Genomic DNA, 15,897 nt, shown 5'->3' with positions numbered 1-15,897 from the left:
GAGACCAGGGTGATGGGCCCCGGGGCCCAGATCTTCCTGCAGGGAATAAGCCCTGCTAAAGAATTGCAGTTTAGGGTTGTGACACTGGGGGACCCGCAGCCTCCGGAAAAACCCAGGCCTGAGATCTCCTGCCACCCCTCTCCTCCCCCCCCCGCCCCAGCTCTGCCAGTGCCTCCCAATCCCCACCCACAGCCCCTAGATAACCCAGCCCTGGGCTCCCCTCAATCCTGACCTGCAAGCCCCTGCTACACCAGCCCTGCCCCTCCCCGCCCAGCCCTGGGCTCCCCTCAATCCCCACCCGCAGCCTCCAGCTGTCCCAGCCCCACAGCCCTCCCCACACCTATGGCTGTGTGACCAGGAGCCTCCTCTACGTTTGGGGAGGTAACTCCAGGCCCCGTGCGCTGCATGGGGGCTGTGGGGGAAGGGAAGGGGGTCCAGAGTCTCACAACCCCCCCCCGCCGCCCCACTCATCCTATCAGCCCAGGGGAGAGGGGGTCTCCAGCAACTCTCATTGCTGCATGGGGACCAGACCTAGGGACCCCCTGCTGCAGGAGAGAGCTGGGCACTGGTGGCCCGGCTTTCTGGGGAGCCCCTGGGGGTAGAGCAGAGGGACACAGGTGCTGGCAGCCCTGTGGCAAGGCCAATGCATCCCCTTCCCCGTGGGCCCAGCGTGGCCGGTGGCCCCCCACAGCAGCCAGGTGGCCCGGCCCTGCCCATGGCCCATGTCCCCCTCTCCCGCCCAAGAACAAACAAGGCTGGGGGGAGGGGAACACGGCTGCAGTAAAATAAATTGCACTTTAATAAGAAAGTCTGTGCACAGGGGGGCAGCCCCCTCTGCGGGCAGGACAGCAAACCCTGCCCCCCAAGAGACAAACCCCGCCCCCCCAAGAGACATCTGTATAAAAAACCAGCCCGGACGAATGGCTCTGGGGGGAGTCAGGCCCTGACTCCCTCCCCCCTCGCCCAACAGCAGGGGCATCAGGGCCCCCATCCCCTGACAGGGCCCCCACCAGCTTGGGGGCCCCCAACCAGGGCCCCGCTCTACCCCACATCCCCTGCCTCAGCTCATGAGCCCAATGCCTCCCCCTCCCCCCCCGGCAGCTCCAGCCCAAGGCCCCACCCCCTCCAGCTGGGCATCTTTGGTTGCTCAGTCCAGGGTGGATCGGGGGGGAATGGGGGCCAGCCGCGCCCCCCCCAAGTCCCGGCCCCCCCGCGGGCGGAGAGGTCACGTGGGGCGGCGCAGGCCCTTCTCGGTGCCGACGGCGACGGTGATGTTGGCGTAGAGGGGCAAGAGCTCCTTGGCCAGCAGCTCGTACTCCAGGGTGTTCATGCCGTCCTGGCGCCAGGTCCGTCGCGTCTTGGCCAGCAGGTTAAACCTGGGGGGGGGGCGGGGGTTAGCTGGACAAGGACACCCCCCCATCCTGCCCACTGCCGGGATGCTGCCCAATGCCCCACCGGATCTCCTCCCCCCGCGGCCAGGACCCCCCCCCCCCCCGTCAAGCCCCACCCCATTCCCATTCCCCTCCCCCCGCGGCCAGGACCCCCCGCCACCACCCGCCAAGCCCCACCCCATTCCCATTCCCCTCCCCCCGCGGCCAGGACCCCCCCCCCACCACCCGCCAAGCCCCGCCCCATTCCCATTCCCCTCCCCCCGCGGCCAGGACCCCCCCCCACCACCCGCCAAGCCCCGCCCCATTCCCATTCCCCTCCCCCCGCGGCCAGGACCCCCCCCCACCACCCGCCAAGCCCCGCCCCATTCCCATTCCCCTCCCCCCGCGGCCAGGACCCCCCCCCACCACCCGTCAAGCCCCGCCCCATTCCCATTCCCCTCCCCCCGCGGCCAGGACCCCCCCCCACCACCCGTCAAGCCCCGCCCCATTCCCATTCCCCTCCCCCCGCGGCCAGGACCCCCCCCCACCACCCGTCAAGCCCCGCCCCATTCCCATTCCCCTCCCCCCGCGGCCAGGACCCCCCCCCACCACCCGTCAAGCCCCGCCCCATTCCCATTCCCCTCCCCCCGCAGCCAGGAACCCCCCCCCCACCACCCGTCAAGCCCCGCCCCATTCCCATTCCCCTCCCCCGCCGCCAGGATCCCCCCCATGCTGCTCCCCTCCCCCGCTGCCAGGATCCCCCTGAACTCCTCACACCACTCCCCTCTCCCACTGAGGGGATCCCTCCCCCCCCCCACCGTTCCCCTCCCCCCATCACCTCCTGGGGTTCTGCTCGTTGCCCTTGTCGTGGCCGTGTTTGATCATGCGGTAGCGGCCATGCTGGATGGAGGGCCGGGAGATCAGCATCCCGCTCAGCGCCACCCTGGGGGGAGGGGAGGCAGGGTTAAAAACCACAGGCCCATCTAGCCTGGCATCCTGGCATCCGCCCCGCCCATCACACCCGCAGGCCCATCCAGCCTCATGGCAGAGGGGCTGGGAGCCAGGACTCCTGGGTTCTCTCCCCGGCTGCGCTGCTCACGTGCCTTGGTTTCCCCACCTGTATAAGAGACTGTGTGGCCCCCTCCCATAAACCTGGGCTAGCCCAGCAGGTGTCACATGAGAATCCTCACCCCACCCCACACACCCTGGGTGGGAAAACCCAAAGGGGTGATTGGCTGTGAGGCTGCCCACGGCCCCGCCCCCTCACCCACAGCCCCGCCCCCTACCTCACAGCGATGTCATCATCTTCGCCCCCCCAGCCCCAGTAGTTGTTGGGGAAACCGTTCATCTTCATGTACTGCTCCGGGGTCAAAGCCGACACCCCCCCAAAGTAGGTCTTGTAGGGCAACCTACCAGGAAGAGAGGGCAGCGTCAGCAGGGGGCACTCCAGATGGGCAGTGATGGGGCGGGGAGGGGAATCCAGGCGGACAATCACACTTGCCGGAGATGCAGCCCACCTGGGGCACAGGGGCTGGTTATAAAGGGACCCGACGCAGACATGTGGCCCCTCTGGGGCGGGACACCAGGGGCTGGTTATCCAGGTACCCCTCGCTCAGCATGGAGACAGTGGCCACCTCTGGAGTGGAGCACGAGCTCTGGTTATACGGGAACCCCGTGCCTGGCAAGATGCGGCCCCTCTGGGGTGGGGTTCGGGGGCTGGTTATCCAGGGCACCCCTCGCCCGGCCTGAAGACATGGCGGGCTGGTTATCTGGGCACCCCTCACCCACCATGGAGATGCAGCCACCTCTGGGGCAGGGCGTGCTTATTCAGGGACCCCTCGCCCAGCATGGAGAGGCAGCCACCTCTGGGGTGGGGTGCAGGGGCTGGTTATCCAGGGGATCCCTCGCCCGGCGTGAAGACGTGGCGGGCTGGTTATCTGGGCACCCTACGCCCAGCATGGAGATGGGGTAGGGCGCAGGGACCCACTTGTATCCGAACTTGTCCATGGCGACGGAGGCGTGCTTGGGGAAGCGGTCACAGGTGTACAGGTTGCGGTCGTCCTCGGGGATGAGGTCGACGTCATGGAAGAACATGCAGTCCCAGTCCTCATCTTTCATCGCCTCCTTGAACCCCACATTCAGCAGCTTGGCCCGGTTAAAGGTGTAGTTCCCTGCCTGGCGGGTGGGACGACAATGGAGGGTTACCGCCAACCCCCTGCTCTAACCACTAGCCCGCACCCTCCTCCGAGGGCCAGGATAGAACCCAGAAGTCCTGGCTGCCAACCCCCCCGCTCTAACCTGTATAACCCACTAATCCCTCCCCCGCCCCAAGCAGGATAAAACTCTGGAGATCGGGCTGCCGACCCCCCTGCTCTAACCTGTATACCCCACTACCCCGCCCCAAGCCAGGATAGAACCCTGGAGACCTGGCTCCCAGCCCCCCTGCTCTAAGCTGTATACCCCACTACTCCCCCCCCCAGCCGGGATAGAACCCAGAAATCCTGGCTCCCAGCCCCCCTGCTCTAACCTCCCCCTGCCCCAAGCCAGGATAAAACCCTGGAGACCTGGCTGCAACCCCCCTGCTCTAAGCTGTATACCCCACTACCCTCCCCAAGCTGGAATAGAACCCAGGAGTCCTGGCTCCCAGCCTCCCTGCTCTAACCACTAGACCCCCCCCGCCTCTCCCAGGGCCGGGATAGAACCCAGGAGTCCTGGCTCCCAGCCGCCCCGCTCTAACCCCAAAGAGCCGACCCCCCCGGACCCCAGCATCTGGGGCACCTGGTGGATGATGTAGATGCCGTAGGCGAGCTGCTGGCGCTGGAGGAAGGGGTGCAGGAAGTAGAGAAGATAACGCAGGTGCTGCTCCCGGTTGCGGTGGGGGATGATGACGGCCGTGCGGTGCAGGGGGTCGCAGTCGGGGGGCTGGTACCTGCCCCCGGCCCTCACATAGGGGTTCTTGCGGACAATCTCCTCCAGGGTCAGCCCTGGGGGGAAGGTCACCCGGATCGGGCCCCCTGCAGGGCAGAACAAACGCCTGAGCCCCAGGAAACTTGGGGTTCACAGCTCTGGGGGGGCCGCCCCCATACCCACAGAGAGGCTTCAAATCCATGTGAGCCCCCAAATCTCTGCCCCACTCCCACAGCCAGGGACAAAACTCAGGAGTCCTTGGCTCCCAGCCGCCCTGATCTCACCACTAGACCCCACTCCCCCGACAGAGCCAGCGAGAGAACCCAGGAGTCCTGCCTCCAACCCCCCCGCTCTACCCACTAAACCCCACTCCCCTCCCAGACGGGATAGAACCCAGCTGTCCTGACCCCAGCACCCCCTCCCCTCACCACTACACCCCCCCCCACCCCCCCCCGAAGCCAGGGCTAGGACCCAGGGCTAGGACCCAGGGCTCCGGGCGCCCCTTACCTAGGAACGGGGAGGTCTCAGGGCAGTAGGGCAGTTCCTCGGGACGCAGCGGGGGCCGGGCGATGAGGCTGAGGTTGGCGTAGACGTCGCCGGGCAGCGAGGCGTTGTGGGCGGCGCCCTGCGGCCCCCCAAGCCCGGCCGGGGCCCCCCCTTTGTAGAAGATGCCCAGGAAGTAGGCGACCCGCCGGCGGTAGCCCTCACGGTAGAGCAGAGCCATCACCACCAGCTGCACCCCCAGCAGGAGCAGCAGGTACCGGCCGCGGGACTGCAGCATGGCGCGGGGCCGGGATCATCTAGCCATGGCCGGCGGGTGGGCAGGGCCCGGGCGGGGACGGCTGTGGCTCGCCCTCCTGGGGACAGACCTGGGGGAGGGAGGTACATGAGCCCCGTGCCACCTGAAAACCAACCCCACTGCTCCCCAAGAGGTGGGGAGAGAACCCAGGAGTCCTGGCTCCCAGCCCCCCCTGCTCTAGCCCCCTAGACCCTCTTCCCTCCCAGAGCAGGGGATAGAACCCAGGAGTCCTGGCTCCCAGCCCCCCCTGCTCTAGCCCCCTAGACCCTCTTCCCTCTCAGAGCAGGGGATAGAACCCAGGAGTCCTGGCTCCCAGCCCCCCCTGCTCTAGCCCCCTAGACCCTCTTCCCTCTCAGAGCAGGGGATAGAACCCAGGAGTCCTGGCTCCCAGCCCCCCCTGCTCTAGCCCCCTAGACCCTCTTCCCTCCCAGAGCAGGGGATAGAACCCAGGAGTCCTGGCTCCCAGCCCCCCCTGCTCTAGCCCCCTAGACCCTCTTCCCTCCCAGAGCAGGGGATAGAACCCAGGAGTCCTGGCTCCCAGCCCCCCCTGCTCTAGCCCCCTAGACCCTCTTCCCTCTCAGAGCAGGGGATAGAACCCAGGAGTCCTGGCTCCCAGCCCCCCCGCTCTAGCCCCCTAGACCCTCTTCCCTCCCAGAGCAGGGGATAGAACCCAGGAGTCCTGGCTCCCAGCCCCCCCTGCTCTAGCCCCCTAGACCCTCTTCCCTCCCAGAGCAGGGGATAGAACCCAGGAGTCCTGGCTCCCAGCCCCCCCTGCTCTAGCCCCCTAGACCCTCTTCCCTCCCAGAGCAGGGGATAGAACCCAGGAGTCCTGGCTCCCAGCCCCCCCTGCTCTAGCCCCCTAGACCCTCTTCCCTCCCAGAGCAGGGGATAGAACCCAGGAGTCCTGGCTCCCAGCCCCCCCTGCTCTAGCCCCCTAGACCCTCTTCCCTCTCAGAGCAGGGGATAGAACCCAGGAGTCCTGGCTCCCAGCCCCCCCTGCTCTAGCCCCCTAGACCCTCTTCCCTCCCAGAGCAGGGGATAGAACCCAGGAGTCCTGGCTCCCAGCCCCCCCTGCTCTAGCCCCCTAGACCCTCTTCCCTCTCAGAGCAGGGGATAGAACCCAGGAGTCCTGGCTCCCAGCCCCCTAGACCCTCTTCCCTCTCAGAGCAGGGGATAGAACCCAGGAGTCCTGGCTCCCAGCCCCCCTGCTCTAGCCCCCTAGACCCTCTTCCCTCCCAGAGCAGGGGATAGAACCCAAGAGGACTGACTCCCAGGCCCCCTGCTCTAGCCCCTGAGCCTCCACTCACCTCCCAGTGCCTGGCGAAGAACCCAGGCGTCCTGGACTCTCTCTCACAACCTCACCTGCCTGAGGTGTGAGCCAGTCGCTGCAGGAGGTGTGGCAGGAATTGGGAAATCAGGGAAGACAAAAGCCAGCCAGCCCCTGGCTCAACAAGTGTCTCCAGGAACAGATCCGGCCCCCGGCCCCCGCCCCCCCCCTCACAGGTTCCCTGCCACTCCGGGCCAGACAGCTGGGAGCCAGCCGGGACTCCTGGGTTCTATCCCAGCTCTGGGAGTGGAGTGTGGGGGGGGGGGGGGCTGGAAGGCAGGACTCCTGGGTTCTATCCCCTGCTCTGGGACGGGGATGCGCTGGTTAGCACTGAGGCTGGCCCGGTTGGGTCCTGGCCGTGGGGTGCTCGGGGACTCAGCTGTACCTAGCTCAGCCTCCAGGCCCTGACGGAGCTGGGCGGCAGCTGCTTTCATGTGTCAGGGGCTGGATGTTTCACATACTTCGCAGGAACCCTTTGTCCCTGGGCCTCCTGCTGTTAGGGGGAGGGGATCATTCCAGCCACAGGACCAACAGCACCAAGGGAACCCAGGCGTCCTGGCTCCCAGCCCCGCCCTCCCCGGCTCTACCCACTTGACCTCACTCCCCTCACCCAGGGATAGAACCCAGGTGTCTTGGCTCCCAGCCCACACCCACCATGGTGTCCCCTGCCCCCGCTCCCTAGGTCTGGGAACTGGTTTCTCCGGCTTGACCAGCCTTCTGAAATTCCAGGGCCTGGCTGCTCTGATCTGGATTCCAGACCGATGCTGGTGCCCAAACTCTGCCCACGCCAGGGCAGGAGGGGTCCAGGGACTCCCCAACCCCACCTCCATGGGGCTGGAACAGAGCCAGTACCCCATACAGAGCAAAGGCCCCGTGTCCCAACCCCCAAGTTTGCTCCAGAGCCTGGGGTCCCCCAGCCCGAGGGAGAGAAATCCGGGGTACCTACCTCGAGATGGGCAGCGCCCCCCAGCCAGCTCCGCCGGGACGGCTCTCACTCCTGCAGCTGGCTTGGGGCTCCAGGCTCCCTGGTGCGCCTAGGGGGAGGAAGAGGAGGAGAGCGTGAGAGGAAGCAGGAAGGATAAAACAGGGAAGGTGGGCAGGGGAGTGGACTAGGGACTGAGACAAAAGATCCACCCCCTTTTTCCATCCCACCGCTTTACCTAGCACTGAAAGGCAGCCACCTCTGGGGGAGAGTGCAGCACCTGGCCACTGCCCCAGCACCGTTGCGCCAGGTTGTTAAGGAGAAAAACGTCCAAGGGGAAATGGGGCAGGGGTTGGGGAAACTGGGCTTCCTAAGGGAAAAGAAAATGAGCCCCCACAGCTGCCCCATTCCCTGCAGCACGGCACCCCCTACTTGAGCCCCCAGCTCCATGTCATGACCTGGACCCCAGCCCTGCATACCGTGAGATGCCAGGGCACCCGGGCTCTCACACCGAGGTGGGCATGGGACATGCCAGGGCCCCAGAGACCCGGCCTGGACCCCAGGGGGCAGGCACAGAGCCTGGTGGACTCAGCACCCCCCCTCCCTCTCCCCCCCCCCCCCAGTTGCTGGGCAAGCCAGAGTGCCAGAGTGCTGTTGCTTAGACAACCAGGGGTTGCCAGGCAGTCACTCCTCATCCGTCTTAAAGGGCCCCGAGGCTTGGAAAGCAGCAAACCCCATCACAGGGTGCCCGCCAGACGCCCCTTCCTCACAGAGTGAGGCATGTGCACAGACCCCACCCCCCCAGCAGCTATCAGCCAGCTGCTAGAGGAAGAAAGCAAGATCTGGCACGTTTCAGTTCCTGTCTGGGTTACCTAGGTCACAGGGGGACGGCTCGCCCAGTGTTGAGATGCAGCCACTTCTGGGGTGGGGCAGCTGGGGAACCCAGTGACCTGCAATCTCGGACAGGAAGCGGAGAGCCCTTTACCCCGCAGAGCTGCGGGTGGATTTACGTCACCAGGGCAGGACCAGCAAGTTTTTGTGTCCTGGTGCAGCCCGGCCTCTCTTTGTTCTACGCTGCGGTTTTGGGACAGTGACGTGCCCAGAGGAGAAACACAGGGAAGGATCGAAGTCCAAGGTTGCTCAAACTCCGTCTGTGTACGGAACCAGCTGTGCCCGGCTCCTCAGCCACATACCAACGAAGCCGCAAGGTGAAACAAGCCAACGTCTCTCCCCTCCGACACCTCAACCCCCCTTCCCGAGCCAGCTCCACCCCAGGAAGGACTGCAAGTCTGCAGGGAAGGAATGGGCATGCGAGACAGGGATAGAACCCAGGAGTCCTGGTTCCCAGCCGCCCCGATCTAACTACTAGACCCCACTCCCCTTGCAAAGCCGGGAAAAGAACCCAGGAGTCCAGGCTCCCAGCCCCACCACTTCTAACTCGCTAGCCCATATTTTGCCCCATGGGTGACCTCTTTGAGCACCCCCAGGTAGCTCAGCTGACTCCCCCGTGCACCGGCACTCATGTGGCATTTACGCAAGCCCTGGCCGTGCGCAGACCTGGCATCAGGGGGATGAGCCAACAACAACATGGCCCTCGGCACCATTCCGCACAGCGAGGCCAGCCAGGACCCCGGCCAGGCCAGCCCCTGGACCCCAATCTGGCCCCAGGCCAGGGGACTGGCTGGCTCAGGGGGGTGGAATGGGGCCCTTTCCCCTCTAGTGGGCGCCGGCCCCGATCCATCCCCAGAGCAGGGATGGGTTCTGCTCCACCGACTCCGCTCCAGCCAGCCGCCAGCAGGCTCCATAGCCAGACAATGGCACATTAACAGCCAGCGGGACCTGGGCAGCTGGGCGCCGCATGGGGATTGCACCCAGCAGGGCACAGAGCCAGCTGGAAGACGGGCATCGAGCCAGGCTCAAGCCAACAGCGTGACACAGGCCCTTTCGGAAACAGAGCCAGGTCCATGCCCAGACACAGCACCCGCCCGGCGAATGGGTGCCCACAGGGTGCATGGGGGGAGTCCCGGGACCCTCAGCTGGAGATGGGAGGTCACGACAGTGCTGAGCTAGCCCTGGGGAGGGAGAACCAGTGCTCGGAGGGTGAGACAGACCAGTGTGTGGGGGGCAGTGCTGGCATGGGGCGGAATGTGGGGGAGGGAGGGAAGCTGGGTGAGCAAGGCCAAGCCATTCCCCCGCTCCGTGCCTCAGTTTCCCCAGCTATCAGGCAGGGATAACTCTTCTTCCCCTCTTGCATAAAGCGCTGAGCTCTCTGGCAGCTTTATTAAGGGAAGTGGTGCGGCAACACCGGGGGTCTCGCCAGCTCCCGACTCAGCCCCATGGTGCCTCCCATTTCCTCCCCACACCCTGACCATCGCTGCTCCGTCCTCGCTGTGACGGCTTGCTACCGGGCCTCTTCTCCTGCCCCGCGATCATCTCGGGGTCTCTCCTCCACCCCTGTCAACGAGCGCCCCCCCCAGCACCAGGCGCAGCGCTGGCCTAACCCCGCCGCGCACAGAGGGAGACGTCGCCCCGAAAGCGCTGGCAAAAAGCAGAGGCCAGTGGAAGCTCCGCTGCAAAAATCTCGGCCCAACAGGCTGAAGAACCGACCCAACAAGCTGAAGAACCAGCTCACTGCACGCTGGGACAGTTCAAGCTTCATCCGTCCCCGCTCTAAACCACCAGACCCACTCCCCTCCCTGCGAGAGGGACAGAACCCAGGCGTCCTGACTCCCCCCCCCGCCCCCCACCCTAGCCATTAGATCCCATTCCCCCTCCCAGAGCTGGGGACAGAACCCAGGAGTCCTGAGGAGCTCCTGAGACCTGTGTGGCCTGGCAGTCACCGGGAGGGAGATGCCAGAACTGGGTGCTGCTGGCATCCAGCAGCGTCTGTGGATGAAACTGGGTCGGGAAGGAATAAAACCCCCTGTGCACATGGCCCTGGCCGTTTGGAGAGTCGCTTCGTTTCTGGCCTCAGGGATTTCCAGTGGCAGTGAGTTCCACAGGCTGCTAAACAACAAGGGGCTTGGCAGCTTCTAGTGGAACAGCCAGCACTGCCTCCTGCTAGGTGGGTGGGACTGGGACCTAGATGGACCCAGCTCTGGAAGGAGAGTGGGATCTAGTGGGTTAAAGCAGGAGAACTGGGAACCAGGACTCCTGGGTTCCATCCTAGCTCTGAGAGGGGAGTGGGGGTCAAGTGGGTCAGAAGCAGGGGTGCCAGGACTGCAAATCTAGTAGCTCAGCACCCCAAGGGCTGGGCGAGCATCTCCCCTGCCACCCGGAGACCCCCCAGTGCCACCCACCAGACACCGCCATGCTTCCTGGACCTGCGCTCTCTGCCCAGCCCGAGAGGATAGGGGCAGCAGGCTGGAGGGGCCCCGGAGCGGGTGAGAAACCGCCTAGATGTGCGGTCTGACCCAGGGGGGCAGGGAGGGGGCAAGAGACCAGCCAGAGGGGCCCAAAGGGCTGATCCGGCCCCTCCAACAGGCACGGGGGCAGGGCTGGCATGTGGAACCCCATGGGGCAGAGCCGAACGCTACGCACACGGGGTTCGAGGAGCACCCCAGCTCATCACCCTTCCCCTGGTGGGGGTAAGCGTGCCCCCCCCCATACTCCCATAGGGGAGGGGACGACCCATGTGGGGGATGGGCTGGGAAGAGCAGGGGGCGGGAGATACCCCGAGGCTGAACAGGCGAGGGGCACTCCCCATAGTGGCCAGGAGGGGTGGGGGGTACCCAGAGGGTACATAGGGGAGGCGGTGCGCACTCCCATGGGGGGGCAGGTCATACTCTGGGGGTGCACAGAGGAGGGGGAGTAGGGAGAGCAGCTGCTGCCCATGGGGGACAGGCGGGGGGGGGGAGCAGGGGTGGGAGGTACCCTGGGCATGCACAGGGGAGGGGGCTCCCCATGGGGGGCAGGCCGTAGGAGCAGAGGTACCCCGGGGTGCACAGGGGAGGTTGCAGCAGGGGGAGGAGATGGGCGGTGCGGGGATGCTCTGGGATGCACAGGGGAGGATGCAGTGATGGGCGCTCCCCATAGGGGGCAGGAGGGGGAGTACCCCGGGGGTGCCCAGGGAAGGGAGCAGCAGGGGGAGAAGATGAGGGGGCGGGGCAGGCTGGGGGGAGCAGGTGCAGGGTACCCCAGGGTGCACAGGGGAGGGGGGCTCCCCATGGGGGGAGGGGCGGGCTAGGGGGAGCAGGGGTGGGGGGTACCCTGGGGATGCACAGGAGAAGGGGGTTCCCCATGGGGCACGGGGCGGGGTGGGAGGAGCAGGGGTGGAGGTGCCCCAGGGGTGCACAGGGGAGGGGGGAGTAGGGGGAGGAGACAGGGGGAGGGGGCTCCCCGTGGGACAGGCTGGGTGGAGCAGGGGCGGGCTGCACCCCGGGGTGCACAGGGGAGGGGGCTCCCCATGGTGCATGGGGCGGGCTGGGGGGAGCACGGGGGTACCCCGGGGTGCACAGGGGAGGGGGGCTCCCCATGGCAGGCAGGGCGAACTGGGGGGAGCAGTGACAGAGTGTACCCCGGGGTGCACAGGAGAGGGGGGAGCAGGGGGAGGAGAGGGGGGGAAGGGGCTCTCCTTGGGGGGTACCCTTGGGTGCACAGGGGAGGAGGCGGAGGAGATGGGGGAGGGGGCTCCCTGTGGGGGGCAGGGCGGGCTGGGGGGAGGAGAGCAGGGGGTACCCCGGGGTGCACAGGGGAGGGGGGCTCCCCGTGGGGAGCGGGGCAGGCGGGGGAGCAGGGGCAGAGAGTACCCCGGGGTGCACAGCAGGAGGGGTCCCCGTGGGGCACAGGGCGGGAGGTACCCCAGGGTGCACAGGGGAGGGGGGGTACCCATGAGGCATGGGGCCGGGGGAGCAGGGGCAGTGGGTACCCCGGGTACACAGGGGAGGGGGGATCAGGGGGTAGAGATGGGGGGGTCCCCATGGGGCAGGGCGGGCTGGGGGGAGCAGGGGCAGAGGGTACCCTGGGTGCACAGGGGAAGGGGGGTCCCCGTGGGGGGCAGGGCTGGGGGAAGCAGTGGTGAGGGGTACCCCAGGGTGCACAGCGGAGTGGGGGTCCCCGTGTGGTGGGGGGAGCAGGGGCGTGGGGTACCCCAGGGTGCACAAGGGAGGGGGGTCCCCCTGGGGGGCAGGGGAAGGGGGAACAGGGGGAGGGGGTCCCCATGGGGCACAGGGCGGGGTGGGAGGAGCAGGGGTGGGGGATACCCCGGGGGTGCACAGGGGAGGGGGGAGTAGGGGGAGAAGACAGGGGGAGGGGGCTCCCCGTGGGACGGGCTGGGGGGAGCAGGGGCAGGAGGTACCCCAGGGTGCACAGGGGAGATGGGGGTCTCCGTGGGGGGCAGGCTGGGGGGAGCAGGGGTGGGGGTCCCCATGGTGCACGGGGTGGGGGAGCAGGGTTGGGGGGTACCCCGGGTGCACAGCAGAGGGGGCTTCCCGTGGGGCATGGTGGGGGGCTCCCTGGGGTGCACAGGGGAGGTGGGGGTCTCCATGGGGGGCAGGGCAGGCTGGGGGAGCAGGAGTGGGGGGCTCCCCGGGGTGCACAGGGAAGGGGGGAGCAGGGGTGGGGGCTCCCCAGTGTGCACAGGGAAGGGGGGGGTCCCCACGGGGGGCAGGGCAGGCTGGGGGGAGCAGGGGTGGGGGGCTCCCCATGGGGCACAGGGCAGGGGGAGCAGAGGTGGGGGGTACCCCTGGGTGCACAGGGGAGGGGGTCCCCATGGGGCATGGGGAGCAGGGGTGGGGGGCTCCCTGGGGAGCAGGGCAAGCTGGGGGAGCAGGGGCGGGGGGCTCCCTGGGGAGCAGGGCAAGCTGGGGGAGCAGGGGCGGGGGGCTCCCTGGGGAGCAGGGCAAGCTGGGGGAGCAGGGGCGGGGGGCTCCCTGGGGTGCACAGGGGTGGGGGGGTCTCCGTGGGGGACAGGGCAGGCTGGGGGAGGAGGGGTGGGGGGCTCCCCGGAGTGCACAGGGAAGGGCGGTCCCTGTGGGGCACAGAGAAGGGGTGAGCAGGGGTGGGGGGCTCCCCGGGGTGCACAGGGAAGGGGGAGTCCCCATTAGGGGCAGGGTAGGCTAGTCGGAGCAGGGGTGGGGGGCTCCCCGTGGGGCACGGGGCAGGGGGAGCAGGGGTGGGGGTACCACGGGGTGCACAGGGGAGGGGGGTCCCCGTGGGGCACGGGGAGCAGGGGTGGGGGGCTCCCCAGGGGGCATGGGGCAGGGGGGGTCTTCGCGGGGCGGGGTGAGCGGTGGTGGGGGGCTCCCCGGCTTGCACAGGGGCGGGGGGGTCTCCTTGGGGGGCAGGGCAGGCTGGAGGGAGCAGGGGTGGGGGGCTCCCCAGGGTGCACAGGGGCGGGGGGATCTCCGTGGGGCACGGGGAGCAGGGGTGGGGGGCTCCCCAGGGGGCATGGGGCAGGGGGGGTCTTCGCGGGGCGGGGTGAGCGGTGGTGGGGGGCTCCCCGGCTTGCACAGGGGCGGGGGGTCTCCTTGGGGGGCAGGGCAGGCTGGAGGGAGCAGGGGTGGGGGGCTCCCCAGGGTGCACAGGGGCGGGGGGATCTCCGTGGGGCACGGGGCAGAGGGAGCAGGGGTGGGGGGTACCCCAGGGTGCACGGGGGGGGTCAGCGCGGGGCAGGGGGAGCAGGGGCGGGGGGTTCTCCGTGGGGCACGGGGCAGGGGAAGCAGGGGTGGGGGGCTCCCCGGGTGCACAGGGAAGGGGGAGTCCCCATGAGGGGCAGGGCAGGCTGGTCAGAGCAGGGGTGGGGGGCTCCCCGTGGGGCACAGGGCAGGGGGAGCAGGGGCGGGGGGGTACCATGGGGTGCACAGGGGAGGGGGTCCCCGTGGGGCACGGGGAGCAGGGGTGGGGGGCTCCCCGGGGTGTACAGGGGAGGGGGGGTCTTCACGGGGTGGGGTGAGTGGTGGGGGGGCTCCCCGGGGTGCACAGGGGCAGGGGGGTCCCCGTGGGGCACGGGGTGGGGGGAGCAGGGGTGGGGGGCTCCCCGGGGTGCCCAGGGAAGGGGGTTCTTCGCGGGGCGGGGTGAGGGGGGGCTCCCCGGCTTGCACAGGGGCGGGGGGTCTCCTTGGGGGGCAGGGCAGGCTGGAGGGAGGAGGGGTAGGGGGCTCCCCGGGGTGCACGGGGCGGGGGGAGCAGGGGTGGGGGGTTCCCCGGGGTGCACAAGGGACGGGGGTCCCCATGGGGCAAGGGGAGCAGGGGTGGGGGGCTTCCCGGGTGCCCAGGGAAGGGGGTTCTTCGCGGGGCGGGGTGAGCGGTGGTGGGGGGCTCCCCGGCTTGCACAGGGGCGGGGGGTCTCCTTGGGGGGCAGGGCAGGCTGGAGGGAGGAGGGGTGGGGGGCTCCCCGGGGTGCACAGAGGTGGGGGCTCCCCGTGGGGCACGGGGCGGGGGGAGCAGGGGTGGGGGGTACCCCGGGGTGCACAAGGGAGGGGGGTCTCCATGGGGCGCCGGGAGCAGGGGCGGGGGGGGGGGTCCCCGTGGGGCGCGGGGCGGGGCCCGGCTCTCACCCCCTCTCTGTCTCCAGACGGCCGGGCCGGGCACTAGCCCGCTGCGCGCTCCCGCTCCTCCCTGCCCCGACGGGGGCTGGACTCCCCGCGTCACCGGGGAATCTGGGCTCCCATTGGCCGGGAGAGGGGGCGGGGCTTGGCCGTCGCGTCAGACATGGGCCGGGCGGGGAGAGACCATCCACAGGGGGAGACACCAACCTGGGCGAGGCGGGAGAGACCAACCTGGGGAAAGGGACCATCTGAAGCGGGGAAGACCATCCAAAGCGGGGGAGGGGGCGAGACCAACTATCTACGCGGGGGCGGGCAGCTGGGAGGGGAGGGTGTCTGGATTTTTACCCCTTGCTCAGGCCCATAGCTCTAGCTTGCCCCTTTTTCTCTCCTCGCCCATCACCCGACCCCGGGGGAACTGTGCGAAACGTGGGGGAAACTGAGGCACGCAGTGGCCTGGCAAAGAATGCTGCAGCAAATCCCCACTTTGTTGGAGCAAAGCGCGTTCGCCAGACCCATGGACTGGGGGGCTTCACCCTGGGAACTAGCGCTGCTGAGAAAGATTGGGGGGGCTGTGGGGGTTCAGCAGCTGCACACGATGCTCCCGGGGTGACGCTGAGGCTCTCCTGGGCTGCACAAACTGGGGACACATGAGTGGGAGCAGAGAGGTTATTTTCCCTCTGGATCTGGCCCTGGGGTGACTGGGCTGGCAAACCGGGCCCAGACCTGGTGTCCCCGATTGCTGATGAGTTGGGGAGGGGGTCAGAGAAGAAACCAGGGGGAATGATTTCAGGGATGGAAACCCTATCTTCGGGCTAGAGACACCAGCAGCTCCATCTATTGAGCCAAACAAAGGGAAAGTTACGGGGGGGACCTGATCCCCGTCCGTGAACACCTACATGGAGGACGAATATTTAATACCGGGCTCTTTGAGCCACCAGGGGCACCTACAACACCCGCCAACTGCTGGGATTTGAAGCTAGATGAATCCAGGGTAATAAGAGGGGAATTTTTAGCAGTGTGGGAGTAATTCCCCCTGGGGATAATTTCCCAGGGGCCACAGGGGATTCTCTGTCACTGAGGGGTTT

At 68.0% G+C, this 15,897-nt stretch overlaps 1 protein-coding gene across 3 annotated transcripts; it reads right to left on the bottom strand.

The window, feature by feature from the left end:
- Positions 1-776: 776 nt before the first annotated feature.
- Positions 777-14,909, bottom strand: LOC144279575 (beta-1,4-galactosyltransferase 3-like). Of its 3 annotated transcripts, none has more exons than XM_077841143.1 (8): positions 14,822-14,909; positions 7,350-7,437; positions 4,785-5,146; positions 4,149-4,384; positions 3,358-3,545; positions 2,657-2,779; positions 2,209-2,313; positions 777-1,376 (listed from the first exon to the last, which is right to left on the bottom strand). In XM_077841143.1, exons 3-8 carry the CDS (start codon positions 5,056-5,058, stop codon positions 1,226-1,228), a joined length of 1,077 nt encoding a protein of 358 aa, XP_077697269.1. In that variant the 5' UTR covers positions 5,059-5,146; positions 7,350-7,437; positions 14,822-14,909; the 3' UTR covers positions 777-1,225. The 3 variants fall into 3 exon arrangements, with proteins under 3 accessions (XP_077697269.1, XP_077697271.1, XP_077697270.1); XM_077841145.1 differs by lacking the exon at positions 14,822-14,909 and adding an exon at positions 10,625-10,829; XM_077841144.1 differs by lacking the exon at positions 14,822-14,909 and adding an exon at positions 8,198-8,606.
- Between the last annotated feature and the right edge of the window lie 988 nt (positions 14,910-15,897).

Source organism: Eretmochelys imbricata, chromosome 24 (genome assembly GCF_965152235.1).
Source record: "Eretmochelys imbricata isolate rEreImb1 chromosome 24, rEreImb1.hap1, whole genome shotgun sequence".
NCBI classification, from domain to species: Eukaryota; Metazoa; Chordata; order Testudines; family Cheloniidae; genus Eretmochelys; species Eretmochelys imbricata.
The sequence above is the reverse complement of the archived record's forward strand: the minus strand, read 5'-3'. Positions and strand labels throughout refer to the sequence as shown.